The following is a 27,945-nucleotide window of genomic DNA, read 5'->3' as shown; positions in this document are numbered from 1 at the left end:
TAAGATTAGAGTAAGTAATATTTTCAGCAATTCCTGGGAATTTACGTAATTGTAATGCTTTTTTAGGTGTGCCAAAAGGTTGAGGCCTCTGGGTTTGAATTCACCAGCTTGGTATTTTCAGTCTCCTTCCCACCACAACTATCTGTAAGAGAGGTAAGGTCATTTGCATGCATTAAACTATATGTGAAGGGCACGCTAGGAACTTCTCAAAAAATGGGAATGTAGAAATATTCCTTACTCTATTATATTTTTTACATTTTGTGTACTTATTGAATGATTGAAGCAATTTATAGCTGCTTAATAAATACTTGTTGAGTGAGTGAATGACAAAAGGAATTAGTTTTGTTCCTAGGACTGCCATCTTTTTTAAAGTCCCTCAATCGGTTGCAGACATTCATTATTAGCTCCATGTGAGGCATGATGGTCAGAGAAAGACATTTGACTAGGTTTCCAGAGATCTTTTGAGGTGGATATGTGCATTTTAGAACAGTCCTAGAATAGGGTCATTTCAATTATGATGAGCCTTCTTCCCTCTGGAGTAAAATATAAAAAAATGATGTATCTTCCAGTCAATGATAAAAGGGAGAGAATTGGCCTCATTTTTTAAAACTGTTTTCTTTGTTAATTGAAAAAAAATTCATTGCTGTATTATTCTTATGTGTCAAAACTGACATGAAAACATAACATTTTGCTAATATTGTTAAATGAAGTATAGTGAGAAACTTCTGTAATCTTAAATTACAACCATGGGTTCTAAGCATATTCGTTTATATTTATGAGATGTCTTTCCCCTAAGAAACCTACGATATCACCAGAACATTACATCGTAAACCCTCACTTTCTTTGGGTGAGCATGTTTATTAGCCCTAAATAAGCTGAAGATCGTTGAAGCAGGATAGAATGATAAAGAAGAGCCAGGAAGTGAAAAAGGGTAGGATGATTTTATATAGTATCTGTGTTGCTGACAAGATAACTGAGCAAATGGAAGAATAAAGGAGATGATGATGATGATACACTGCGTTTATAAACACTTAGAGTAATTTTCTAGTCAATCGTCAAAGCATTTCTCACTGATGTGTCATCTTCTGGTCCAATTTTGGTACAGAGAAACAGACTTCCAAAAGCTGAGTGACTCTCACTTTAGTGAGAGTTTTGAGAAACAAATAGGAATAAGAAGTGTATTTTCTGAATGTGGTTATACATCTTACCATCAAACCCTTCCTCTCAAAGCTTATATTTATATATTTCCATAACCCTCAGAACCTGTGAATCAAAGTTTATATTTTTACATATTATCAATTTTATCACTTATTTGATGATTTTAACAATATTAGCTTAATGTTACTATTTATAAGGTATTTCTATTCCATATTAGAAACAGAAGATACTGTTTTTGTTTGTTTGTGTTTTGGAGATGGAGTTTCACTCTTGTTGCCCAGGCTGGAGTATAATGGCGCCCTCTCGGCTCACTGCAACCTCTGCCTCCCGGGTTCAAGTGATTCTCCTGCCTCAGGCTCCCAAGTAGCTGGGCTTACAGGCATGCGTCACCACGCCAGCTAATTTTTTTTTGTGTTTTTAGTAGAGACGGGGTTTCTCCACGTTGATCAGGCTGGTCTCGGACACCTGACCTCAGGTGATCCGCCCGCTTCAGCTTCCCAAAGTGCTGGGATTATAGGCGTGAGGCACCGTGCTTGGCCAGAAGATACTGTTTTTAAAAATAGAATTATTCTGCTTAAAATCTACTTTTCATAACGATTTTAACTAGAAAACTATTTAGTAGAAATATGTGACTGTTCTAATTATTGAAGAATTAATATGTTTCCACAGTTTAGTGTGCTATGTTTTATTTTTTTTATTGTAGTAATGAGTAATGTATTTTTACCCATTCATTTCCTAAGAATAATAGTTCAAGTAATTACAGTTTTATATGCAGTATACTCTTTTCACATCCCAGGTTTCTTCAGAAAATTATGTTTATGGTTCAGTTCGTTATTTTCTGTTATTATTATGTTACTTTCTTTTTTTTTTTTTTGAGATAGAGTCTCGCTCTGTCACCCAGTCTAGAGTGCAGTGGCACGATCTCGGCTCACTGCAAGCTCTGCCTCCTGGGTTCATGCCATTCTCCTGCCTCAGCCTCCTGAGTAGCTGGGACTACAGGCACCCGCCACCATGCCTGGCTAATTTTTTTGTATTTTTTAGTAGAAATGGGGTTTCACCGTGTTAACCAGGATGGTCTTGATCGTCTGACCTTGTGATCTGCTGGCCTCGGCCTCCCAGAGTGCTGGAATTACAGGCGTGAGCCACCGCGCCTGGCCATATGTTACATTCTTTTATTGCCATCTTTTATTACTTCTTTGGAGTTGAGATACGCTGTGCAAGCCAGGCTGGATATAAATTGCTTTTTAAACCACTTATTTGTTACGCATCTCAATTTGAACTAGTTACACATATCTTCAGAATATTCTGCATTTTGAATATAAATTCTGTGATTTCTCTAGTGCCATGTTCTACATTATGGCTTTCAACTTAGACCTTGTAAATATCTCTACCTTAGAACTTCTTTGTCTGTTTGTAGAACAAACATCACTATACTATCCATAAAATTGATGTATGTCAATTATCTCATAATTCACACTAGAATATACAATTGAGTCCATTTGAATGATTTGGTTTTTTCCACTTCTAAGAAGTAGATGATCACAGATCTATTTAAAGCAACAATATTTTATCAATGTGGTGGTATTTATTATATTCCTGCTTACAAAAGAAATAAGGGGTGGCCTCAAGTAAAGTTTTTTTTTTTTGGTTTTTTTTTTAATTAAATGGCCAGTCACAGTAGCTCATGCCTGTAATCCCAGCCTTTGGGAGGCTGAGGTGGGAGGATCTCTTGAGTCCAGTTCAAGACCAACCTGGGCAACACAGTGAGAGTCTGTCTCTACAAAAAAATTTAAAAATTAGCTAGGTGTGGTGATGCATATTTGTAGTCCCAGCTATCCTGGAGGACAAGGTGGGAGGCTTGCTTGGGCCTGGGGGGTTGAAGCTGCAGTGAGCCATGATCATACCACTGTACTCTAACCTGGGTGACAGAGCGAGGCCCTGTCTCAAAAAAAAAAAAAAAATTAAGCAATAAAATTTGCATTAACGCATCTATATTCCTAGTTATACTAATCCTTTTCTGATGATAGCATTTTTTTTTTTTTTTAAAGACAAGGTCTTGTTCTGTCAGCCAGGCTGGAGTGCAGTGGTGCAATCTTGGCCCACTGCAGCCTCCGCCTCCCGAGTTCAAGCCATTTTCCTGCCTCAGCCTCACAAGTAGCTGGGATTACAGGCATGTGCCACCACACCCAACTAATTTCTGTATGGGGTTTCACTCTGTTGGTCAGGCTGGTCTTGACCTCCTGATCTCAAGTGATCCACTTGCCTCGGCCTCCCAAAGTTCTGGGATTACAGGTGTGAGCCACCTCTCCTGGCCCCAGTAGTTATTATTTATCATCATTATAAAACCATTAATTTAAAAGCTTAGAAAGAAAAGTCTATATTTTTGTTCACAGTATAATAATCATTTTCCACTGAGTTTGGGAGAATATGAAAGCAGGATGGAGTATATGTCCGAAATGTGTTTTCTTAGAAGGAACTAGCTAATCAATCAGAACAGTTTTAAACTGAATACTACTAAAGAGGAGAAGCATAAGCAGATTAACTGGTGAAACAGTGGTAGACAGTAAGACATAGTAAGTAGAATAAATAAAGGTGGTATTCAGGGATTCACAAGAGAACAATGTGGAAAGTCACGGGACATAATGCTTAGAGTCTCCAAAGTCTATAATGACATACAACATTTTAATAATAAATTTGAGATTATGAGAGAGTAATAAATACCTTACGACTGTCATGGTGACTTTCTGGGTTTGGTCTTATCATTTGAATGTAATAATGGAAGGATAAATCCTTCTTATAAGGCTCAGATTTGTTAAGGGGAAAGATGTAATAGCGTGATATGGCAAGAAATTATGTACCTGCACTGAGATTTGAGATTCTGAGAGTGATCTCACGGTGGTGCCTGTGGTCCCAGCTACTGGGGAGACTGAGGTGGGAGGATCACTGTAGCCCAGGAGGCGGAGGTTGCAGTGAGCTGCGATTGTACCACTGCACTCCCACTCCAGCCTGGAACAAAATAAGATCCTGTCTCAAAAAACAAAACACAACAAAACAAAACAAAATAGGATAGATAGAGTAGTAGAAGTATACTGTATAATATCTGGCCAAGGGGAGGATTGATTAATTACAGACACAAAGTAGTCACAAAGGCTAATGAATACAATGGTGTGAGGGACTCCCAGTGTCTGGGTACATGATGGAAATCATGTTTAACTAAAAGTGTGTTATCTGACAACTTTTGGATTGGAACTGTTTCTTTTCCTAAAGTAGTGTTTCTCTAACATGCATGAGACTCACTTGGAGAGTTTCCCAGGCCCCATTCCCAGCGATGCTAATACAATAGGTCAGGTGAGACTCATGAATTTGCATTTCTAACAAGCTCATAGGTAATGCTGGTGCTATTACAACAACACTCTGAGAACCATTTTTCTAAAGGATGGTGGGGCAACTAATCTAGTCCTAAATGAAAAATTGGTAGCCTTTTAAATTTGTATTCCTGAAGGATGGGAAGAGGAGGCATAAGTAGAATATATCCTAAACTTCTGATAGGTGTATTTCAAACACTACAAAGAAAAGGCAAAGAAAAATGGCATAGGATTCTGTGCTGAAAGATAAATTAAAAGGATTGAGAGCATCAAACAAAGTGCAATTCACATTTTAATTCAAACCAAACTATCTCAATGAATGAAAAAAAAGGTTGGGGGAAAATACATCTCAATGAAGAAGAAATAGGGATCTCTTTCTGTCTCTACCTCTGTTTTTACACAAAGGCTTGTATTTAGATATATTTATTTGACATTTTAGTTTGGCCTATGAACCCCTGTGTACCTGTCATCCAACTCCAACAGTTAAATTTTTTGCCAATCTGGGATCAATTTCAAAAGAAATTCCAGGAAACGGCACGTCAAATTAATGCAAATGAAAGAGGATGACTTGGCTAGGTGTTGGCTCATGCCTATAATCCCAGCACTTTGGGAGGCTTAGGTGGGTGGATCACCTGAGGTCAGGAGTTTGAGACCAGCCTAGCCAACATAGTAAAATCCCGTCTCTACTAAAAATACAAAAATTAGCCAGGTGTGGTGGTGTGCACATGTAGTCCCAGCTATTCAGGAGGCTGAGGCAGGATAAGCATTTGAACCTGGGAGGCAGAGGCTGCAGTAAGCCGAGATTGTGCTACTGTACTCTATCCTGGGGAGACTACATCTCTAAACAAAAAAAACAACAAAAAAAGAAAGAGGTGGCTTACGGCTTATGTTTATAAGAACAGCAACCAGAAAACTAAAGCTACTAATGAATAGAAGCTTTCAAGAATTGCTAAGGAAGATTTGTGTACTTAAAATTATGTTTAGAGCAAGAAAAAGGTGAAAAGGATGGATAGATCTGCTATTTGGAACTGATGGTATACTGCTAATATAGAGAAAGCAGGGCTCTGAAAAATCCTGTTTTGCTTCTGTGCTTTATGTCGAGGAAAATGATCTTCTTGCCGAAAAGAGGTAGACTGGTCATTGGTAAGGGAGAATGAGTGCTCCACCTGGTGAAGCGTTTCAAAATGGGTTCAGGTATTTAGACCTGGGTGCATTACATTCCAGAATAGCTTCAGAAAGAACTTGCAGCTGTTCCTGATTTTTGAGGGCTTTTAACCCATTTATGCTGGAGGTTGCAAATATTTTTGGTGAAAAATCAGACCTTGGCAATGACCTTGAGCAGTAGGATATAAATATCTCCCACAAGCTTAGCATTCTAATAATGGAACACTAGGAAAATGGGTTAAAAGTAGCAGATTTTACAAATGACTGGAGACAGATAAAGGCAGTTGCAATTTTCCAAAGGGGAAGAAAGTTGGCCACAGAGGTCAGGATAAGAGGGAGATGTGATTATAAAATAATGGTAAGAGAGATGTAACATTTATTCTGAAGCTGGAGGAAGGGAGCCATGAGCCAAGGAATGCGGATGTTCTTTTGAAGCTAGAAAAGCCTAGGGAACAGATTTATTACTTACAGCCTCCAGAAGGGAACACAGCCCTGCTGGCACCTTGATTTTAACCCAGTGAGACCTGTGTCAGACCTGGGACCTAAAGATAATAAATTGGTGTTGTTTTAAACCACTAAATTTGTGATAATTTGTTATAGAAGCAATAGAAAATGAATGCACATTTAGAGGATTTAGTGCATTCAGGTGGTGGGGCCATCTGATACCTGGTCACGGGATCCACTGCTGAAGGAGCTTGGGTTATTTAATTTGGAGAATAGATGATGCAGTGGGATGAGTTTGCTTTCCTTAAATATTTGAGAGGCTTCCTTATAAAAGAGGAATTAGATTGCTGCAAGAATAGAGTCAAGAGCTATTAAGAATTAAGAATTATCCAGAACAGGATAGATTGTTTCCAGAGACTTCCCATCACTAGGGTGTTTAAGCCAAGGCTGGAAAATACGATTGTCCCTTGATAGCCATAGGGCGTTGGTTCCAGGACCCCTGAGCCCCTCGCAGATACCAAAATCCACAGATGCTTAAGTTTCTCATATAAAATGGTATACTATTTGCATATAACTTACACACATCCTCTTGTATACTTTAAATCATCTCAAGATTACTTATATAATATAATGTGGGGCTGGGCACAGTGGCTCACGACTGTAATCCCAGCACTTTGGGAGGCTGAGGCAGGCAGATCACGAGGTCAGGAGATCAAGACCATCCTGGCTAACATGGTGAAACCCCATCTCTATTAAAAATATAAAACAAAATTAGCCGGGCATGGTGGCAGGTGCCTGTAGTCCCAGCTACTCGGGAGGCTGAGGCAGGAGAATGGCATGAACCTGGGAGGCGGAGCTTGTAGTGAGCCGGGATTGCACCACTGCATTCCACCCTGGGCGACAGAGCGAGACTCTGTCTCAACAAAAAAACAAAATAATAATAGTAATAATAATACAGTGTGGGTGTTATGTAAATAGTCGTTATGCTACATTATTTGGGGAATAATCACAGGAAAAAGTCTTTACCTGTTCAGTACAGATCCTTTTTTCCCCCTAAATGTTTTCTATCCAGGGTTGATTGAATCCATAGATGCTGGATCCGCAGATACAGCGTGCCAATGTACTTGGCCAAGATACATAGAAAGTGTGCACTATATAGTTGGTTAGACTAGAGATCTTAAGCCTTTTCAACTCTAAGATTCTGTATAGTTTTAACAAAAATACTTATTAAAGTGTTTATGTATTTGAGACAGGGTCTCACTCTGTCACCCAGGCCGGAGTGCAGTGGTGTGATCGCAGCTTACCGCAGCCTTGACCTCTTAGGTTCAAGTGATCCTCCCGCCTAACCTTCCTGAGTAACTGAGACCACAAGTGCATGCCACTATGCCCAGCTAACTAATTTTTTATTTTTTTTAGAGATGGGGTCTCCCTATGTTGCCAAGGCTGGTCTTGAACTCCTGGGCTCAAGTGATCCTTCTGGTGTGGCCTCCCAAAGTGCTAGTGTTACAGGCCACTGCACCTGGCCCTGTAGTGGTTATTTTATATTGATAATTGATTCCTCTAAACTTCTGCATCATAATGCCACACAAAAACTATAGAATGAATGTCTCAGACATATGCTAATATTAGGTTAAATTTGTATTTATGGGAAAAGATTCCATTAAGTCCTTTTATAAGCTAAATGCTTTTCAGTTTTATTAGGTTCATCTTTACTAGTTGAGTCCAGTAGAGGGCAATATTGTACTATCACTTTGGTTTATTGGTCCCTTTTCATGGGTAGGGTATGGGAAACAGTTTGCTTAGTCCATTGACTTTAAATGTATATATTGTCTTTTAAGTGTTACTTGGATGGAACACTTCTCAATATGCAATTTGATATGGTTGGAGTTTTGTCAGATCAAAACCTTTTTCCTATCATTTATTATACTTTATAATTTCATACTTTGCAGTAAGTACTACAAATTATACACGACCCTAGAAAATTAGCTAAGAATAAAAGCAGTACCATTTCTACCCAAGTACTAACCAGGCCCGACTCTGTTTAGCTTTTGAGATCATGCAAGATCAGGCACATTCAGGGTGGTATGGCCACAGACGGCAGTACAATTTCTGTAGCAGCATTTTTTTATGTTAAATTGTTTTCTTTCTTTCTTTCTTTTTTTTTTTTGAGACGAAATCTCACTGTCACCCAGACTGGAGTGCAGTGGCGTGATCTCGGCTCACCGAAACCTCCGCCCCCCAGGTTCAAGCAATTGTCCTGCTTCAGCCTCCCTGAGTAGCTGGGACTACAGGCGTGTGCCACCACGCCTGGCTAGTTTTTGTATTTTTAGTAAAGACAAGGTTTCATCTTGTTGGCCAGGCTGGTCTTGAACTCCTGACAGGTGATGCATCTGCCTCGGCCTCCCAAAGTGCTGGAATTACAGGCATAAGCCACTGTGCCCGCCTGAAATTCTTTTTAAATTCTGAAAAATGGATATTCAAATGGCTTTGGATATTTACTTAAATCTGTGGTTTCTTAACTAATTTAGGATTATTGATCTCATTCAGAATCTGAAGAAAGCAGTGAATTCCTTTGTCCTAAAAATGCACATACTAAAAATTTTGTATGTGTTTACAGAGGCTTCTTAAACTCTCAGGCCATTCGTCCTAGAATCTTTTTTAATTGGTAATTTCCCTTCTATTATTGATTGATGTTCTTTTTCTAAAGGACTATATTTTTTCTAATTATGTTTAGCTCATAAATAGAATGTGACAAAATTCTCTTAACTTCAAGTATGGAGAGCTATATATATATTGTGTGTGCAGGCATGAGCTGGCTGTCTTTGTTCATTAACTCAACTTTCTGATTTAGCATGTGTATTTTCTGCTTTTTGTCCATTTGTGCATGGCTTCTCAATTTTTATTTTGTATGACAGGCACTCTTCCTAAATCTGTGTATGTTCTCTCTCACCCACCATTTAAGACCAACCCTAGGTCCACTTCATTCAATAAGCCTTTTCTGAGCTTACTAAGGAGTTTTCAGAATTTATAGCTCCTATTTTTGGTTAGATTAGTTTAGAACTCCCTTCAATTACTATATGGTCCACTTATCCATGCAAAGCAAGTTTGATTCCTCTAAACTTCTACAGCATAATGCCACACAAAACTTCTATAGAATGAATGTCCCAGACGTATGCTAATATTAGGCCAAACTTGCATTTATGGGAAAAGAGAGAGCATTCCACTAAGTCTTTTTTTTTTTTCTTTTGAGACAGAGTCTTGCTCTGTCCCCAGGCTGGAGTGCAGTGCCGCGATATCGGCTCACTGCAATCTCCGCCTCCCGGGTTCACACCATTCTCCTGCCTTAGCCTCCTGAGTAGCTGGGACTACAGGCGCCCGCCACCACGCCTGGCTAATTTTTTGTATTTTTAGTAGAGATGGGGTTTCACCGTGTTAGCCAGAATGGTCTCAATCTCCTGACCTCGTGATCCGCCTGCCTCGGCCTCCCAAAGTGCTGGGAGTACAGGCGTGAGTCACTGCGCGCAGCCCCACTAAGTCCTTTTAAAAGTTAAATGCTTTTGAGTCTTAGTTCTTTTAGGGACTGCCCCTTAAGGATCTTTCAATAGACTTTTCATGAGTGGGTTGGGAAGTGTATAGTAACCTTGCTAGTTTTAGGTATGCAGGCTGCCACTTTTAAAACCATTAACAGGAAATGAGTGTGTTCATGCAGCAATCCACCCTATCTTATAAAAGGTAACTCCAAGAACTTGCTTCTGTGAATATAACATTGGTGTATGAAAGTCTGTGTTATTATAATCATGGAATCATAGATGTATATGAGACCTTGGTGATCGGCTAGATAAAAAGCTAGGACTCCCCAGCTTTTTATGGCACTTATTGAAAAACATCAATGTATATATAGTTGTGATTTGTCAGAGTCTCAGCCCGGCCACCACCCAAGTGTAAACCTGTTTATACCTATTGGGAATGTCTGATTGAGAGTTTCCAACCTTTGTGTATAAGGGATCCCCCTTTAATATCTGAGAGTTAATGGGTAGTATCTGTAGATTGGAAAGAAGATATGCTATGCTTGGGTAATTTTTTTCAGCTTCACACATTGAGACGACTTCAGTAGTCATCATACTCATCTTTGCTTAAAGAGGAGAAAACCAGGGCTCTTAGAGGTTATATGATTTGCCCAATGTGTCCCATTTATTGGAATCTGGATATGCCTCCCTGCTTCATGCTGCTGTTACTTTTTAAGTTTTGTTTTTGTTTTTTTTTAAACCACACCATCTCTACATCTTGTATATTTTCGTATGTTTTATTTACCTGACTACCTTGGTTCCATGGGTATTACCTTTTCTTAACTACACACCCTATTAAGCCATACACTAATGAACATCACTAAAGGTCAGAGGATCACCAGAGTGATGAATCCAGGCAGAGCTGCTGTGTTTAGGAGAACGTAAGACTAGACGTGGGTGCAGGTTTAGGACTCTGTTACGTGATACATCACTAGGATGTGTTCCAAGGGAGAAAGAATGAGTGACATGTGATTAGTCAAGGTCTATATAGATCCCAAGCCCTGGTTGGCATGTACAATCAGAAGTCCAACTATCAAAGAGTCAAAGCAGATATTGAAGAGATCTAATAACTCATTATTGGGGTACTGGCACAAGAAGCCCAACAGATAAAGCACCCAATCCCTGAGGTCACTGTGGCATGCAGCAAGGAGGAACAAATCACATTCCTGTGAGTAGGAAGCCATAGTCAAGCAGGTCTAGAAGCAAGCCTAATTCTAAAGACCACCACAATAATATAATGTATATTGGATTCAGGATTGCAGTTGGAGATTATTCAGACATATATTTAAATGCTTAAAGATGCATCTCTTTATGGCATTGCCTTTTCCTTGACCTGAACCTAGCTAAGTATAATGGAGGAGGAGACAAGGAAGAAAAGAAGTTGCTGTGGCTCATCTAGCAGTGTAGGTAATTGAGGGAGACCAGATGCATTAAGAACATGAGGTAGCCTCAAATATTTGAAGTTTCTTTCAAAAATGTGTATGGTCTTATTCTTGTGAATTGTCACATTTGGCATCTTTAAAATTTACAGTAAGAAATGGTAATATAGCAGAATAAAAAAGAATACAAGATGAAACACATCCTTTTTCTTTAAAATGCTTTCCCTGTGAAATGGAACATATTAGCACATTGCTACCTTCTAACTGTAGAGATCATTATTAAACTATTTTTCCTCCATTAATTTTTAGGACCGTGTGGCTTAGTATATTAAGTTGCTGAAAAAGGGAACTTCTAGTTTAGACTCTTGCCTATTTCAGGTCTACGTTTTTCTTGTTGCATAGAATTGTCCTTTTTTCTGATACCACCACTGTGTTTTATACCTAGTAATTCTAGCTTACTAAGATATGATTGTTTTTGAAAAATTATTCATAAAAATAACAAATATATATGTATGCGTATGTATATAAAGCAATTGTTTATATGTAAAACAGCCACACCACCATAATGTGTAGTTATTTTTTAGGAGCAGCAAGATAAAACCCCTTTCTTAGGAAAACAAGCCACCAACAGTTATTTAATATTTTCATGGCAGAGTATGCTGCATGTGCTCTATCATTTAATAATCACAACTCCTTAAAGTAGGTGGTGTTATCGTCTCCATTTTACAGATGATGAAATTGAAGCTGAAGGTCACATTGCTGATAAATAGCAGAGCTAGGATTTGAACTCTGATGTATTAAACTCCAAAGTTTATGCTTTTTTTTTTGAGACGGAGTTTCACTGTGTCACCCGTGCTGTAGAGCAGTGATGCGATCTTGGCTCACTGCAATCTCCATCTCCGGGGTTCAAGCAATTCTCCTGCCTCAGCATCCCAAGTAGCTGGGGCTATAGGCGCTCGTCACCTTGCCCAGCTGATTTTTTGTAATTTTAGTGGAGACAGGATTTCCCCATGTTGGCCAGGCTGGTCTCGAACTCCTGACCTCAGGTGATCCGCCTGCTTTAGCCTCCCCAAGTGCTGGGATTATAGGCATGAGCCACTGCACCCGGCCTTGGTCAGTTTTCAAAAGGGTTATTGTCTTTCTGTGTTACAAGTGGGACTTAGCCTAGGTTTTGACTTTAGTATTATCTTTCTCTAAATGGTCCAGTATCTTCAAGGTTAGGGAAAGGATTCTTTGTAAAAATATGAAACCAGAACTCTTGTAATTATTTAACAAGTGTTATAATTTAATAAGAATAATGATAAACATGGCTGGGCGCGGTGGCTCAAGCCTGTAATCCCAGCACTTTGGGAGGCCAAGATGGGCGGATCACGAGGTCAGGAGATTGAGACCATCCTGGCTAACACGGTGAAACCCCGTCTCTACTAAAATACAAAAAACTAGCCGGGCGAGGTGGCGGACGCCTGTAGTCCCAGCTACTCAGGAGGCTGAGGCAGGAGAATGGCATGAACCCGGGAGGCGGAGCTTGCAGTGAGCTGAGATCTGGCCACTGCACTCCAGCATGGGCGACAGAGCAAGACTCCATCTCAAAAAAAAAAAAAGAATTGGAAATGCTGAATTGAAGGGAATACAATTCAGCTGGCCGAGGCAGATGGATCACTTGAGGTCAGGAGTTTGAGACCGGCCTGGCCAACACTGCAAAACCCTGCCTGTACTAAAAATACAAAAATTAGCTGGGTGTGGTGGCACACACCTGTAATCCCAGCTACTTGGGAGATTGAGACACAAGAATTGCATGAACCGGGGAGGTGGAAGTTTCAGTGAGCCAAGATCGTGCCACTGCACTCCAGCCTGGGTGAAAGAGCAAGGCTCTGTCTCCAAAAAATAATAATAATAATTAAATAAATAAATAAATCCAGAGATCAAGATAAAGACAGATTTTCTGGGGAGAGGAGAAAAGTAAGTATAAGGAGTTCCTGCAGGAGCCAGGCAGTCCTATAGTCCTGGGACCAAATGCCTGCATTGTGACTAGGAGGAAAGGGTTCTTGAGGTCAAAAGTATTTTTATAATTTATAATAATTTGCTTTTTTCACTCTCATTCTTTTAAGAGTATACAGTGGAGTTTTCCAGAGACTATGTGATTACAGCAAATTGAATGTAGAGGCAGCTATGAAAATCTAGGTATCTCCTATTAATTATCTCCTATTAATATATATCTCCTATTAAGATATATATTAAACAGATTTGCAAAAATGTACCACAGCATCAGTTTTCTCACTAAATTATTACATTTGAAAAATATGTTTTTCAAGAAAAGTTATTTATGTTAACACATAATGGATTATTACTTTGTCATTAATTTTTAATGAATTAATAAATATTTTTTAGGCCAGGCGTGGTGGCTCACGCCGATAATCCCAGCACTTTGGGAGGCCGAGGTGGGTGGATCACCTGAGGTCAGGTGTTCAAGACCAGCCTGGCCAACGTGGTGAAACCCCATCTCTACTAAAATACAAAAATTAGCCAGATGTGGTGGCAGGCACCTGTAATCCCAGCTACTCGGGAGGCTGAGGCAGGAGAATCGCTTGAACCTGGGAGGCAAAGGTTGCAGTGAGCCGAGATCTTGCCATTGCACTCCAGCCTGGGTGACAGAGTGAAACTCAGTCTCAATAATAATAATAATAATAATAATTCATGGTTTTAATTGCTAATATGGTAAATATTGATAGCTATAACCAACATAAACAAAAACTACTTGAGGTTCTCAAAAACTTTTAAGAATGTAGGCTGGGCGTGGTGGCTCACACCTGTAATCCCAGCACTTTGGGAGGCCAAGGTGGGTGGATCACCTGAGGTCAGGAGTTTGAGACCAGCCTGGCTAACATGGCAAAACCCCATCTCTACTAAAAAAATACAAAAATTAGCCAGGTGTGGTTCCAGCTACTCTGGAGGCTGAGGCTGGAGAATTGCTTGAACCCAGGAAGCAGAGATTGCAGTGAGACGAGATCCTGTCATTGCACTCCAGCCTTGGTGACAGAGTGAGAATCTGTCTCATAAAAAAAAAGAATGTAATGGGTCCTTTAACCAAACTGTTAGAGAATCACCGATCTACATATAACAATTTAATTTTTTTGAAGGTGCCTGTACTCATCTTCTATAATTCTTTAAATCTTCTTTGAATAGAATAGTCTACTGTACATGTGTCTATATCTGCATCTATATATATAATTACATTTTATGTGCATTTTTGTTTTTACACATTTATTGTGTGTTCATGTGTGTTTGTCAACAGAACTGCAACTTGAATGGAAGCACTGACCCACTTGGTGTTTTGGTTCTTTCTTGTGGCTGATTTTGTCCACAGGCCAAGTTTCTAGAAGTGATTTAGGTATGTGAGCTAGTGGATTTCTGATGATAGTCTTGGATGAAAGGCACAGAGTTCCATAGCCACAGGCAGGAAGAGTTCGTGGGAGATGGGCAGTCCTTCAGAGAAGCTGCCATCACAGGTCAGCCTTATCCTCCGATGGTTGTGCTGGATTTCTTGAAACTTGTATTGTGCTCAAGGCAGGAACTCAGAAGTATCCTTAGAATGGGGCTTCACTGTACAAAGTCCTGGCCACTATGAATGTTTCAGAGAAGGTGCTGGCTCTCTAAAACCAAATTCAAAGAGGGAGTACATTTGCACTTCTCAGCCACACCCGGCTGCCGGAAGATGTTTGAGATCCTTGCTTCACTGAGGTTATTAACTCTAGAGTTACCTGAAATTCAGTTGCTATGCGTGTTCTCTCTCATTTTCAGATGACACTAAAGGACAAGACTGAGCCATATCTGTCTTCATCTATCTATCCCAGAGCCTTTCATTTATTGTAACTGTTCTGTCTTTTCTGATCCCCCTCCCTGCCTCTACGTCTACCCCACCTAACTTGCAGAATTTCCTCTTGTTATTTCCAATCAAATCCTTCAGTGCTAAACAAACATCAGCACCTACAGTGTTGGAAGATGCAATGCAATTTCCTTAAAACTCACAACATAAAAATAGTGATTCCAGGAACTGGAGTAACAGAGCTGTAAAACCTAATTTGGCCCCACAGATTCACTCTATCTTTGCTGATCTGTCCTTGCTTTTCCCCTCTTGACTTGTCCTAAAAGAAGATCTTCAACCTTTTAAATGCTATTTTAAAGTTCTTATTACCAAAGTAGAGAGAAAACCTAGAGTTAAATGATCTCTTCTTATGTCTCACTTACTTTTTTTTTTCTCAACTGTGTAGGGAAAGAAAAGAGAATTTTGATGGGTTTTTAAACATGGCCAACATAAGTTTTATTTATCAGAGGAGACACCCAGATTCAGTCTGTTACATTCATTTAATCACAGGTCTGATATCCAAGGCTTTGGGGGAAAAGAAGAAAGTAGGATTGAGATGGGGAGGTGGTGGGGGTGAGGAGATGGTGGTGGTGCAAGAGTCAACTAAGTGGTAGATCAAACAGTGGTTATAGGAAAATATTTCCCCTTCCTCTTTTACCCATCTCTTTCTGCTACCACACCTGAGATGCAAGGTGAGGGGCAGGCCCTGGAGTGGCAGATGTTCAAGGTTATAGCATGCTACCACAACCCTGACACACGGTGAGGCACAGGCCCTGATGGGGCAGAAGTTTAAGGCACTAGCAGGCTGGGGATGGGGAGGAGGAGGAGGAAATCTTAGGCAGTGGTCTGGATAGAGAGAAAGAAGAAGAGTTTCTCTTGTCACTAACCTCATTATTGAGCCCAATTTCCAAATGAAGAGTGCAAGAAAAATTTACATAAATGTTTGTATGTATGTATGCCTATGTGTATGTGTATGTGTATGTGTTGGGAGAAGAGTTTGGAGCAGGGGGTACTGCTAAATGCCTCCAGCTGCCCACACAACTATTGTCATTTTTCTATTGTCATTATTCTCAGTCTGTATTTATATTATCTTTGTTATTATAAATGAGTCCAAGAGATGTGTAAAATTCAAAAGAATATAGTTTGAAGGGCATTGGTGGTGATTTAGAAACCTCAACATCACTGCCAATCAGCAAGTCCTGCCAATCTGTGTCCTCAATACTTCTTAAAGTTGCCTACTCTTTATCATCACTAGCATTGCTGTAATATGTTATTTCTTGCTTGAATTACTGCTTTAGTTTATGAAAAATCTTCCTTCTCTTTAATTCCCATCTTTTTCTTCTAATTCACAATGCAACCAGAGTGGGCATTTCTGAAGACAAATATGATCATGCTACTTCATTCTTTAAAATCCTTCTGTGGCACCATATTGCCTTAAGGGGAATATCTAAACCCCTTAGTATGGGTCCGATAGTTCTGTGATCTAAGTCCTGCTTCCTCCTTTGCATTTCCCAGCCACACATGCTCAGTTCTTTAGGGACCACTGACGTAGTCCCTAGAACCTCCCCAGCGCTCTCTGGCATTTGCACCCTAAGGTTGCCTCTGTTTGGAACATACTTTCCACATTTCTTTACCCTGTGAATTCTTTTTTTTTTTTTTTAAGATGGAGTCTCACCCTGTTGCCCAGGCTGGAGTACAGTGGTGCAATCTCAGCTCACTGCAACTTCCGCCTCCCAGGTTCAAGTGATTCTCCTGCCTCAGTCTCCCTAGTAGCTGGGATTATAGGTGCGTACTACCATACCCGGCTACTTTTTGTATTTTTAGTAGAGATGGGGTTTCACCATGTTGGCCAGGGTGGTCTTGAACTCCTGGCCTCAGGTGATCCACCCACCTCAGCCTCCCAAAGTTCTGAGATTATAGGCGTGAGCCACCGAGCCCGGCCTGCCGTATGAATTCTAAGTAGCTGATCCTTCAAAACTCAGATTAGGTGTCACTTCTCCTGCAAGACTGAGCCGAGGATCCTTTACATGCCCCTCCTAAGTGTATCTCTGTCTCAGCCCCCACCACTCTGTATTTTAATTATTTTCATTACTGTTACTATTAATATCTTAATGTTTATTATCCTTTTCCCTTAGTTCATGGGTTTGCTCCTGGGCAGAGACTGATTCTTTTATCTCTGCATTCTCAATTGCAATCTCACCACATAGGCAGTACTGCCTAAATAAATTGAATTCCTTCCTCTTATGGTTTGAGAAACCCAGAAAGAGAAGCCACCTTGGTAGTGATCACATAATAGAAGCAGAGCCTGCCTTTTGATCTTGTGTTTGTTTCCCTCCATCAGGAATTACAGACTCAGATGTCTAACTCAGATGTCTATAAGAGCCAGATAGACAGCAACAATGAGAAAAGTGGGCTGGACACATTCTCTCATTTTTCTGGAAAATATGACTTTCTCACACTACATTTTCCCATGTATGATAAAGAAATATTTTGGCACAAGACATATTTTCCTCTTAAACTGCCACACAAGAAAAACAATAGTATGAAAATGATGGTTATATTGCAACTTGATGAATTATAGAAGATTTAAAGATCAAATGTTTCTTTGTGCCACCGCGAGACTTGGCATATACATAAATGAATCACATCTTATGTTATGGTTTCAGTCTTTGGGGTCATGACCTAGCTTGGCAGTCAAAACCTTCTGACCTTTCCAGTTTCATCTTTAATCGCTGAACCCCTAACCTCACTTATGAACACTCATAATATACCCCAAAGTGTCCAACTTTACCGAATTGTAGTTTTGCAACACACCATTTTTAACACCTCTCTCTGTCTCTATCCTTTCTCTGTCACCGCTGCTTGAATCAACTTCAGTCCCTGGTCCTACTGTTACCCACTCTCATTATTTGGTACTAGATGAACCTCTAACTCAGAAAGCTCAAACACCATTCCCAGGCATAGACCTTCTGGTCTATGGTGTGTGTGTTAGTGTTAGCAGAGTACATAAGCACTTTAGCAAGCACTTACTCAACTGCCCCATTTAGGACTTGCCTGACATTCTCTAATAAAGTTAAATATAGTCCGAGATTAAACTGCATGTTTTCTGAATTTTCTGGAGGTGACATACTGCCTCTGGTATCAAATTTGATTAAACCTGGTAACTTTAATGCCATTTGGTTCTGTTGGGGAGGAAAAATTTAATTGTTTACTCTAGAGAATGGATTTTTTTCCATTGACTAAGGGACAGAACATTTATTAAAATTATCTTGGTGATCTGAAAGGGAGAAATGTACTTCTTTTTCCTTGCCAGAAGCAGGTCCAGGGCATTATTAGCTTGTGGGAACAACTGATAATTGAGCAATACTGACTGATTTGAGATTCGGCCTTTAAGCCCCTGCTGTGTGATTAGTTCTGTCCTATCTGTTGGCATGCTGGAGTAGGGAGCCTGCAGAAGCTTAGGAAGGAAAAACCCTTTAGCAAGTCTCTGATACTAAAGACATTTGATTTAATTTCAGGTATTACACATGGTTACCTGGTTTCCCTTGGCAACCTCCAGTTCCACCCTACTATATAATTAGAGGATGGCAGGATACATTGCAGACTTGATGACATTACCTGAAAGTGACTTGTGGAGAACAGAATTTGCTTCAAAAGAAGAGACACAGTAGTCACTAAGAAAAGACAGAAGAGTCTGAGATCCCTTAAAGAAGAGACAGATAGTTTTCTATAGCTCAGATTTCATTGAATCTGGAGGTTTCAGAACTAGCTATAGCAAAGCAGTTTGGAAATATGATGGAATGAGATCAAGTCCTGTAAATCTTTTAAGGGATAAATCTGAATTTTATTGTTTGTAAAGTACAGATAAGGTTTCAGTTCAACAACAGCATTAATTGCCATTTATTCAGTATTTGCCAGGAATATGACTTGGGTCTTTACAAGCACATTAAATCCTCACAATATTCCTGCAAGGGATGTATTAATATTTTTGTATATATAAGGATATGTGTTTATTGATCTCTTAAAGAATGAGGCTGGGCCAGGAGCGGTGGCTCATGCCTGTAATCCCAGCACTTTGAGAGGCTGAGGCAGGTGGATCACTTAAGGTCAGGAGCTTGAGAACAGCCTGGCCAACATGGTGAAACCCTGTCTCTACTAAAAATATAAAAATTAAATGGATGTGGTGGCGGGTGCCTGTAGTCCCCAGCTACTCAGGAGGCTGAGGCAGGAGAACCGTTTGAAACGGGGAGGAGGAGGGTGCAGTGAGCCGAGATCATGCCACTGCACTCCAAGCCTGGGCGACATATCGAGACTGTCTCAAAAAAAAAAAAGAAAAAAAGAAAGAAAAAGAATGAGGCTGAAGGAAGGGCAGGACAAAATTAACTACAAGGTTTCAGTTTTAGGAGACCATTCTTCTTCTTTTTTTTTTGAATGCTCCCTAAGTCCCATAGGTCTCAATAGTCTATTACAAAACAGTTTAGTAACATTGTCTATAAATGATTACCTTTAGCCATCCAGAAAAGTTTAAATAACAATCATCTTAGTAATTCTCTCATTGTACACATTAGAAAATTGAGTCCCAGAAATTAAGTAAAACCTAAAGTTAGGTTTCTGACTCATAGTAATTTGTGTGTTATAATACTATGATACTGTCTGGCACAGTGGCTCACGCCTGTAATCCCAGCACTTTGGGAGGCCAAGGTGGGTGGATCACGAGGTCAAGATATTGAGACCAGCCTGGCCAACATGGTAAAACCTGTCTCTACTAAAATACAAAAATTAGCTGGGCATGGTGGCATGCACCTGTAATCCCAGCTACTCGGGAGGCTGAGGCAGGAGGATTGCTTGAACCCAGGAGGCGGAGAGGTTGCAGTGAGCCGAGATCATGTGATGGCACTCTAGCCTGGGCGACAGAGTGAGACTCCATCTCAAAAAAAAAAAAAAAAATTACCATGATACTATGCCCATGCATTTTGAAATAAGGCTCGAATAAATGAGAGAAAAGAAGGAAGGGGTCTTGTTATACTACTATTATAAATGGTATTAGGTTGAGCTAGCAGAGTAAACAAACTAACAAATCAGAAGGTACTGGTGAGACATTCAGGCACTGGTGTTACGGGATCCTTGGGGTGTTGCTTGGCAATACTGTGGACAGTGGCGTCTTTGCCTGAGTTTTTCTCTGGCCCGCTAGGCTAGTTCTGCCCACTTGGCCTGGGAGGCTACACCTGGGTCCCATGCCTGCCAAGAGCAAGCCAGGCGTAGAGTAGCAAGGGGTGTGTGAGTGAGGATGGGGTCCAGCCATTGCACACAGCAGGCACGCTGGCTGCAGTGGGACAGGCAGCTCCAGGCGCAGGCATGGCTCCCTGTGAAGCTGCGGCTGGACCAGACATACCATAGACAGCTTACACAGCTGACCCTGGGGAATATGGTGGCACCTGGAAACTTGGAGACGTTAGAAACCGCAGAGCCCTAAAGAGGGTGTCACAGCCCTGGCTTAGGGAGCTCCTCGGTCTGGGTTCCAGACCACAGCTCTTCTCTTCCTCTCTCCTCTCTTCTCTTCTCGTCCCCACCGTGGTGAGCAAGGGTCGTGCTTCAGCCCTGTTTGTTTTACAGCTCTTTTAGTCCCACCATTCATCAGGTCCCAAGTTCTTGTCTTGCGTCCAGGAAGAATGTGGTATGCAAACATGTGGAGGATGAGCAAGATGAAAAGGAGCTTTATGGGCGTGGTGGCGGGCGCCTGTAGTCCCAGCTACTTGAGAGGCTGAGGCAGGAGAAACACTTGAACTCAGGAGGCAGAGGTTACAGTGAGCTGCTATTGCACACCACTGCACTCCAGCCTGGTGACAGAGCGAGACTCCGTCTCAAAAAAAAACAAACAAAAAAAAAGGAGCTTCATCAAGTGATAGAACAGTTCAGAGAAGACCCACAGTGGGTAGGGTAGCTCCTCTGCATAGCCAGGGTGTCCCGATAAGTGTTCAGCTCTCAGCAGAGAGAGTAGCTCCTCTCTGCAGGCAGGTGGTCCTGTCATTTCATCACCTCTCAGCAGAGAGGGTAGCTCTTCTCTGCAGGCAGATCGTCTGTCATTTCTTCAGCTCTGAGCAGAGAGACCCTGGGGTGGGTGGCACCTCTCTGCTGCTGGTTGTCCCCTCATCTCATTGGGTCTGGCTGAGTCTGGGGCTTTATATGGGCCTCAGAGGGGAGGAAGTGTGTGCCAGTTGGTCCATGGGCAGCCATGGGTGGGCCTGGATAAAGGACCACAAGTTCCTACTCCTGTCCCAGGGACTGGCAGTCCCACCCCCAGGCTTCAGACCCTCCCCGACTTGAAGGTGGGGCTTCTCTGTGGACCTGCCGCTTTCTGCCCAGGAACCTGTCTGCCTCCTGCTGCTGTTCGTTGCCCCCTGGCTGTTCCTGCCAAGGGGCGCCTGCAGGCCAGCACCAAACTGCCCTCAACCTCTCCTCAGCCTCCCTCCCGTGCTTGTTGGTGCCTAAAGTCCGCAGGGGGCTGAGGCATCATGGAGCTGGCCTGTCAGCACTGCCCTGAGTGTGCACATACCTGGCTGGGCTGCGACAGTGCCCAGGCTCGGCCCCAACCTTGCTCAGAGATTGGTGCAGGCACAGGGAGAGGCCAGGCAGCGGGAGCAGACACCTCCAAGCCTGTGGGAGGAATGGGGGGCCTTTCAGGGTCCCTGAAAGTGCAGAGATGCCTGGGTCCACAGCCGCAAGTTGGGTGGGACTCCAGGGATTGCCTGCCTCTTTGCGTTTTCCCGACAGCAGAGGCCGCCCCAGCCAACCCCACGCAAATTAACCCGACTCTGTCAGGGCTGGTCCCACAAGTCCTGGCTGCGCCTTTGGCCAGGTGCTCGTGGGCTCCTGAGATGGCGATGGGGAGCGAGGTTGAGGCTGGGACGGAGGCTTTGGGCGTGAGAACAGGTCCTGGCCGGCCAAGCGAGAGCAGAGGTGGCACAGTTGGCTGCCTCGGGAACGTGGAGCACAGGGGTCCCACCACCGCCACTGCTGCTCCCACAACCCCTCCTGCCGCCGCTGCCCACAGGTCCCCGCTGCAGCAGGCCTGATGGCAGCGGCCACTCCGGACGGTCCACGCTGCCATCACTGGTAACAGGTTGTGCCTAGCTAGCGATTAATTTATTCTCTTTGGCTCATGTCTGAAAGAATTAATGCAGCCAACCTTTCCAAGTGATCATCAGTCTTCAGGAGTCTATATAGTACCCTACTGGTCATTTGAAGGAAGTCCTGTTAGTTTAGAAGGACAGGTCTACATATGAACCACAGCTTATCTATGAATTAAGCCGTGTCTTGAAGTGGATGGGAATGATAATCATTGGCCTTTTTTGGTGACATATAGAAGCAGACTACATATGGTATATTATTGACTTATACAGTGTTTCCGTCATGTTTGCAAAATACTGTGTGCTGTGGGGGACGTATCATTGCCTTTCTTTAAGGTGAAAACTGTGGGAGTCTAACAGGAAACAAATCTCAGTGTCAGTCACTTACTACGCAAAGCATTTGGCATAAATTTCTTTTCTTTTTTGTCTTTTCTTTTCTTTTCTTTTCTTTTTTCTTGAAACGGAGCCTCGCTCTGCCGCCCAGGCTGGAGTGCAGTGACCCACTGCAAGCTCCGCCTCCTGGGTTCACGTCTTTCTCCTGCCTTAGCCTCCCGAGTAGCTGGGACTACAGGCGCCCGCCACCATACCTGGCTAATTTTTTTGTATGTTTTTTAGTAGAGACGGAGTTTCACCATGTTAGCCAGGATGGTCTCGATCTCCTGACCTCATGATCCGCCCGTCTCGGCCTCCCATAGTGCTGGGATTACAGGCGTGAGTCACCCGCACCCGGCCAGCATAAATTTCATTTAATCTGGGCTGGGCACGGTGGCTCACTCCTGTAATCCCAGCACTTTGGAAGGCCAAGGCTGGTGGATCACTTGAGGTCAGGAGTTCGAGACCAGCCTGGCCAACATGGCAAAACCCTGTCTCTACTAAAAATACAAAAGTTAGCTGAGTGTGGTGGCGGGCACTTGTAATCCCAGCTACTCAGAAGACTGAGGTGGAAGAATCGCTTCAACCTGGAAAGCAAAGGTTGCAGTGAGCTGAGATCCTTCCACTGCACTCCAGTTTGGGTGACAGAGTGAGACTTCCTCTCAAAAAAAAAAAAAAAAAAAAAAAAAGAAAGAAAAAGAAAAACACTCATACTTCATTAATGAGAAATAGAAATCTGTAAGGAGGAGGGGGATACCCCTGCTGAATTCCTAGGCCACAGTAAACCAGCACTGCAAAATAAAATCTTACCTCATTTCTGATTTTAAATGAGACTGAGGTCACTGGTAAATTTTTGAATACTAACTCATCACCTAAAAAGGGGAGTTTGATTAGCAAATAGTTAAGCACTTCAGTAATGATACTGAGACTTAATTTCACTGAACATGTTTCCCCCTTTTCTCTTTCTGGGTGTGACTAAATTGCCTACAGCATGCTGCATGGTTGCTGGTAAAACAGGAAATGGGGTAAGTAATTTAGTTAGGGAATTTTTACTACCATTTAAATACAAGCTACCTGGTTCTTAAAGTACTTTTACTACTACAATCTCTATTTTTATAGTGCATTCACTAGCTACTAGAGAAATCAGCACAAAGAACCAATTTTTATTGTATACATTTAGGGTATCAACCTTGTTTCGTTAGTTTATTTGCATAACATATTAGTAGTTTATTAAAGCAGATTCATTTTTTGTGTGTTTTAGTATGAATGTAAATACATGTTTATATGCATTAGGTACTTATGTAATGTAGTTTGGGCAGTTATATTTTTAAAATAAATTTTATTTATTTATTATTATTATTATTATTGTTATTATTATTTTTGAGATGGAGTCTCGCTCTGTCACCCAGGCTGGAGTGCAGTGGTGTGATCTCAGTTCACTGCAACCTCCACCTCGCTGGTTCAAGCGATTCTCCTGCCTCAGCCTCCCTAGTAACTGGGATTACAGGAGCCTGCCACCATGCCTGGCTAATTTTTGTGTTTTCAGTAGAAATGGGGTTTCAGCATGTTGTCCAGGCTGGTCTTGAACCCCTGACCTCAGGTGATTCACCTGCCTTGGCCTCCCAAAGTACTGGGATTACAGGCATGAGCCACGGCGCACAGCCTAAAAATAAATTTTATATTAGTCTTAGAAACTAAACTATAAAGCTATGTCATAAAAGACAAAAAGTAACTGGCGGAACAACAGTGAGTTTACACATAGGTAAGACATAGAAAACATAGATTCACAATCCTTTATCTGAAACCCTTAGAGGCCAAAGATGTTTTGAAATATAAAATTTTTGGATTTTTAAAATGTGATACGATGTTAAAGATCATGTATATCATTTCCTTCCTCTCCCCCAGGCTCTGGGGTGGTACTACATAATCAAACATATTGATATTTCTGCAACAAAACATGAATATTCACCATAAGTTTGATAAAGTCTCTAAATTGCCTCCTTCAAATCAGGATTTGATTCCCAACTGAGTTTAAAAAAATTTTTTTGGCTGGGCGCGGTGGCTCACACCTGTAATCCCAGCACTTTGGGAGGCCGAGACGGGCAGATCACGGGGTCAGGAGATCGAGACCATTATGGCTAACACGGTGAAACCCCGTCTCTACTAAAAATACAAAAAATTAGCCGGGTGTGATGGTGGGCGCCTGTAGTCCCAGCTACACGGGACGCTGAGGCAGGAGAATGGCATGAACCCAGGAGGCGGAGCTTGCAGTGAACCGAGATTGCACCACTGCACTCCAGCCTAGGCAATAGAGCGAGATTCCGTCTCAAAAAAAAAAAAATTCTTAAATTCTCCAGAATATTTTGGAGTTTGAAACTAAAAAATACCAGTACAAAAAAGGGCCATGTGACTATTGGCGGTACCTGTATACTCTGGAGAGAAAAATCCAGGAAGAGTATAAATTTCTATTTTAGAATCTCATACTTGGTTAAGTGACTTATAGAAAAATAATTAATTTGGCTTTTTTGTTTGTTTTGTGTTATATATCTGCATTTTCAAAAGGGTAATAACTGCATAAAGTTTGGGGGTTTCGTTAGGTTTTATTAAATTAGTCGCAAATGGTTTAGATTCTGGTATAATAGTAAAACTTGATCCTATGTTTTTAGAAATTTGCTAGCATAGTCAAAGCATGCTTTTTTCTAAATGTTTTCAATTTATATCCATGTTGCTAATGAGTTACTGTTTCTATTTCAGTTTTTTTTTTTTTAGACGTAGTTTCTCCCCTGTTGCCCAGGCTAGAGTGCAGTGGTGCAATCTCAGCTAATTGCAACCTCTGCCTCCCGGGTTCAAGCGATTCTCCTGCCTCAGCCTCCCAACTATCTTGGGATTACAGGTGTGCGCCACCACGCCTGGTTAATTTTTTGTATTTTTAGTAGATGCAGAGTTTCACCATGTTGGCCAGGCTGGTCTCTAACTCCTGACTTCAGGTGATCCACATGCCTCGGCCTCCCAAAGTGCTGGGATTACAGGCGTGAGCCACCACTCCTGGCTTGTTTTTATTTCTTATCAAAGGATTTTAAACTAAGTTTAGTTCTTCCTAAAGATTCTGATTGATTTAGGGATAATGGAACAGAAAGAAACAGAGTCATTGGTTTTTTTCCTTCAGTGTCCCTAGTTCATTCTGAGTTGAAAAGATTGTGGAGGAATTGCTGTTGAAGAATTGATTTAGGGAATTTACAAAAAAAAATTAATTGCCTTGCATATTCTGGTTCATCTTTTGTCTAGAATGGTTGTTGTGTTGTATCTACAGCAAAAGCGTTTGCAACTGACACCCTCATAAGCACTTATCTGACAGAGAAGAGAAAGAGAAGTGTAGTTACTAAGTATGAAATGGGGACTGAATTTACTTTTAATGAGTACTAGCCCCTCTAAAGGACAATCTGGTATATGCTAGGGACTTCTGTGAAAATATTTAGCCCAAATTGTCTTAGGAAAGTTATTAGCCCCATTTAACTTTCAGGATTGGAAATCTGGCATTTTAAGTATTATATTTGCTTTATATATAAGGATGAGGTTTCCAAGCTGTCTGTTAACCCTCTCCTCTGGCTCTATAATCTGGAGGGAAAAATTACCTATAGTTGAAGTTTTTAAACTGGACTCAAATGCACTAAATATACGTCAATGACTGTGAAGGATTTAAAACACCGGTTTTCTTAAATAATGTTTTAACTCACTTTTGGGATTGGCTTTTGTAACAACCCATTGGACTTTCCAGAATCTAAACAATTTAAAAAATAGTTTCCATTCTTGTGTTTTCTTTTTCAACGTTTATTCTTTAAAACGTATTTTCATATATTATTTACTTTCAATGGTGATGCTATTTTGTGCAAATATTAAATAGTTGAACTGTTGACACAATATCAGGATAGTCTTTTAAAATACCTAAAATCTTTCTGATATTCAGAGAGTTAGGAACAGTTTATGAAGCTCACAGAGTATTTGGATAAGTTCTTGAATATAGAGACATAATTTGATTATTTGTCAGATATAGAGTTTATCTGGGTATTTCATTGTTAAATCACAATCCCAAAGCATACAAAAGCTCTCTCTGTAACCAGTTATATTCTCAGCTGGATACAGAATGGGAAGATCAACTATTTCTTTCTTTCTTTTTTTTTTTTTTGGATCAACTATTTCATATTTTGCATTTTTAGAGGAACAGTGATCTGCATATTCTTTTTTTTTTTTTTCTGATCAACTACATTCAGCCATTAGCTTAATTACTTTTTGTTTTTAACCTGTAGTTAGTAGTGTCTTTTGGTCTTAAATAACAAAGGATGTTGCCTATAAGGAGTAATTTCTATCAGTGAAAATTGGGCATCAAAAGGGGTGATGCATAAGTTGGCCCTTACATCTCTTTCATTAAAAGCAGTCCTATAAATAGCCATAAGGCTAGTTTGAAGTTTTAATTATTTAAATGATGTGGGCTTGTTAGTTTGTTAGTAATATCCCAGTGTTCTCAGCAGAGTAGAGGAGTTTTAATAATACCACACCATGTTTTTCATCCCTTTTATCTCAAGTTCCTTTCTATCACAATTTTAGGTTACAAACTAAAGCTAGAATTTATAAAAGGGACTTCCCAAAACCTATTTATTGTCTCATGAGTATATTTTGGGGGAATGTCAAATTTTTATTCAGCTATTTATCTGATAATACATTGATGAGCATTTCAGAACATTGATACTTTAGGATTTAATATTTCTTCTTCATCAGTAAAGTTTTTTAAAAAGTACAACTTTTATGTTGATTTCCCAAAAGTAAGTCCCATTTTCAACAAGAGAGGAAAAGCAAGCATTAAAATGTGGATGTGATTATTGTAATACACAGTTTCATAGTTTATGAGCAGTAAACAATCATCTCTATCCCATCTTTCTGTCTTCTGATGTATAAATCCTGGAATCTGGCAATTCTAGCTCAGAAAAACCCAATAGTGGGCTTTTGACTTTGAAGCTTTAAAAATTGTGTTATATGCCTTTTAAAAAAAAGTAATTCCATGATTCCACTAGAGTTTAAGATCCAAGAGGTGAGGAATTTTTGTCTGCTTTGTTCTCTGCTTTCTATTTAATGTGTAGAATAGTGCCTGGTACGTACTAGGCACTCAATCAATATTTTAAAAGTAATTGCATAAATTCTTGCCTTTAATAGAAAAAGTAAAGTTTTTCATGTCAGTGAATTAATTTTTATGTTATTCAGAAAGCAGAGTCTGTCGCTGGGAAGAGATGATATAGTTCAGCTAAAAGAAGCCTACAAATGGATAACTCACCCCCTGTTTTCAGAGGAACTGGGTGTTCCCATTGATGGAAAGGTATTGGGTCAACAGCATTATTAATTTTATTCTCTGATTTTACTAGTTTTACTTAATTATATGGCAGGGTTTTGGTTAGCCAAAAAAACTTCTTTTTAAATAATCCAATGAAGGATTTTTAAGCTTTTAAAATGTTAAATTCT

General features: G+C 40.7%; 1 protein-coding gene across 4 annotated transcripts in view; it reads left to right on the top strand.

Annotated features, from left to right (window-relative positions):
- Positions 1–27,945, top strand: part of PUS10 (pseudouridine synthase 10) — a 65,941-nt gene that overhangs the window by 9,215 nt on the left and 28,781 nt on the right. For all 4 annotated transcript variants that reach the window (XM_023228323.1, XM_023228322.1, XM_031934170.1 and 1 more), the window contains exons 4-6: positions 67–153; positions 23,428–23,462; positions 27,691–27,802. In XM_023228323.1, the coding sequence (XP_023084091.1) occupies positions 67–153; positions 23,428–23,462; positions 27,691–27,802 (234 nt within the window). The remainder of the gene's footprint in view (positions 1–66; positions 154–23,427; positions 23,463–27,690; positions 27,803–27,945) is intronic.

This window comes from Piliocolobus tephrosceles, chromosome 15 (genome assembly GCF_002776525.5).
Source record: "Piliocolobus tephrosceles isolate RC106 chromosome 15, ASM277652v3, whole genome shotgun sequence".
NCBI lineage: Eukaryota > Metazoa > Chordata > Mammalia > Primates > Cercopithecidae > Piliocolobus > Piliocolobus tephrosceles.
This window is presented reverse-complemented; position numbering and strand designations above follow the sequence as displayed.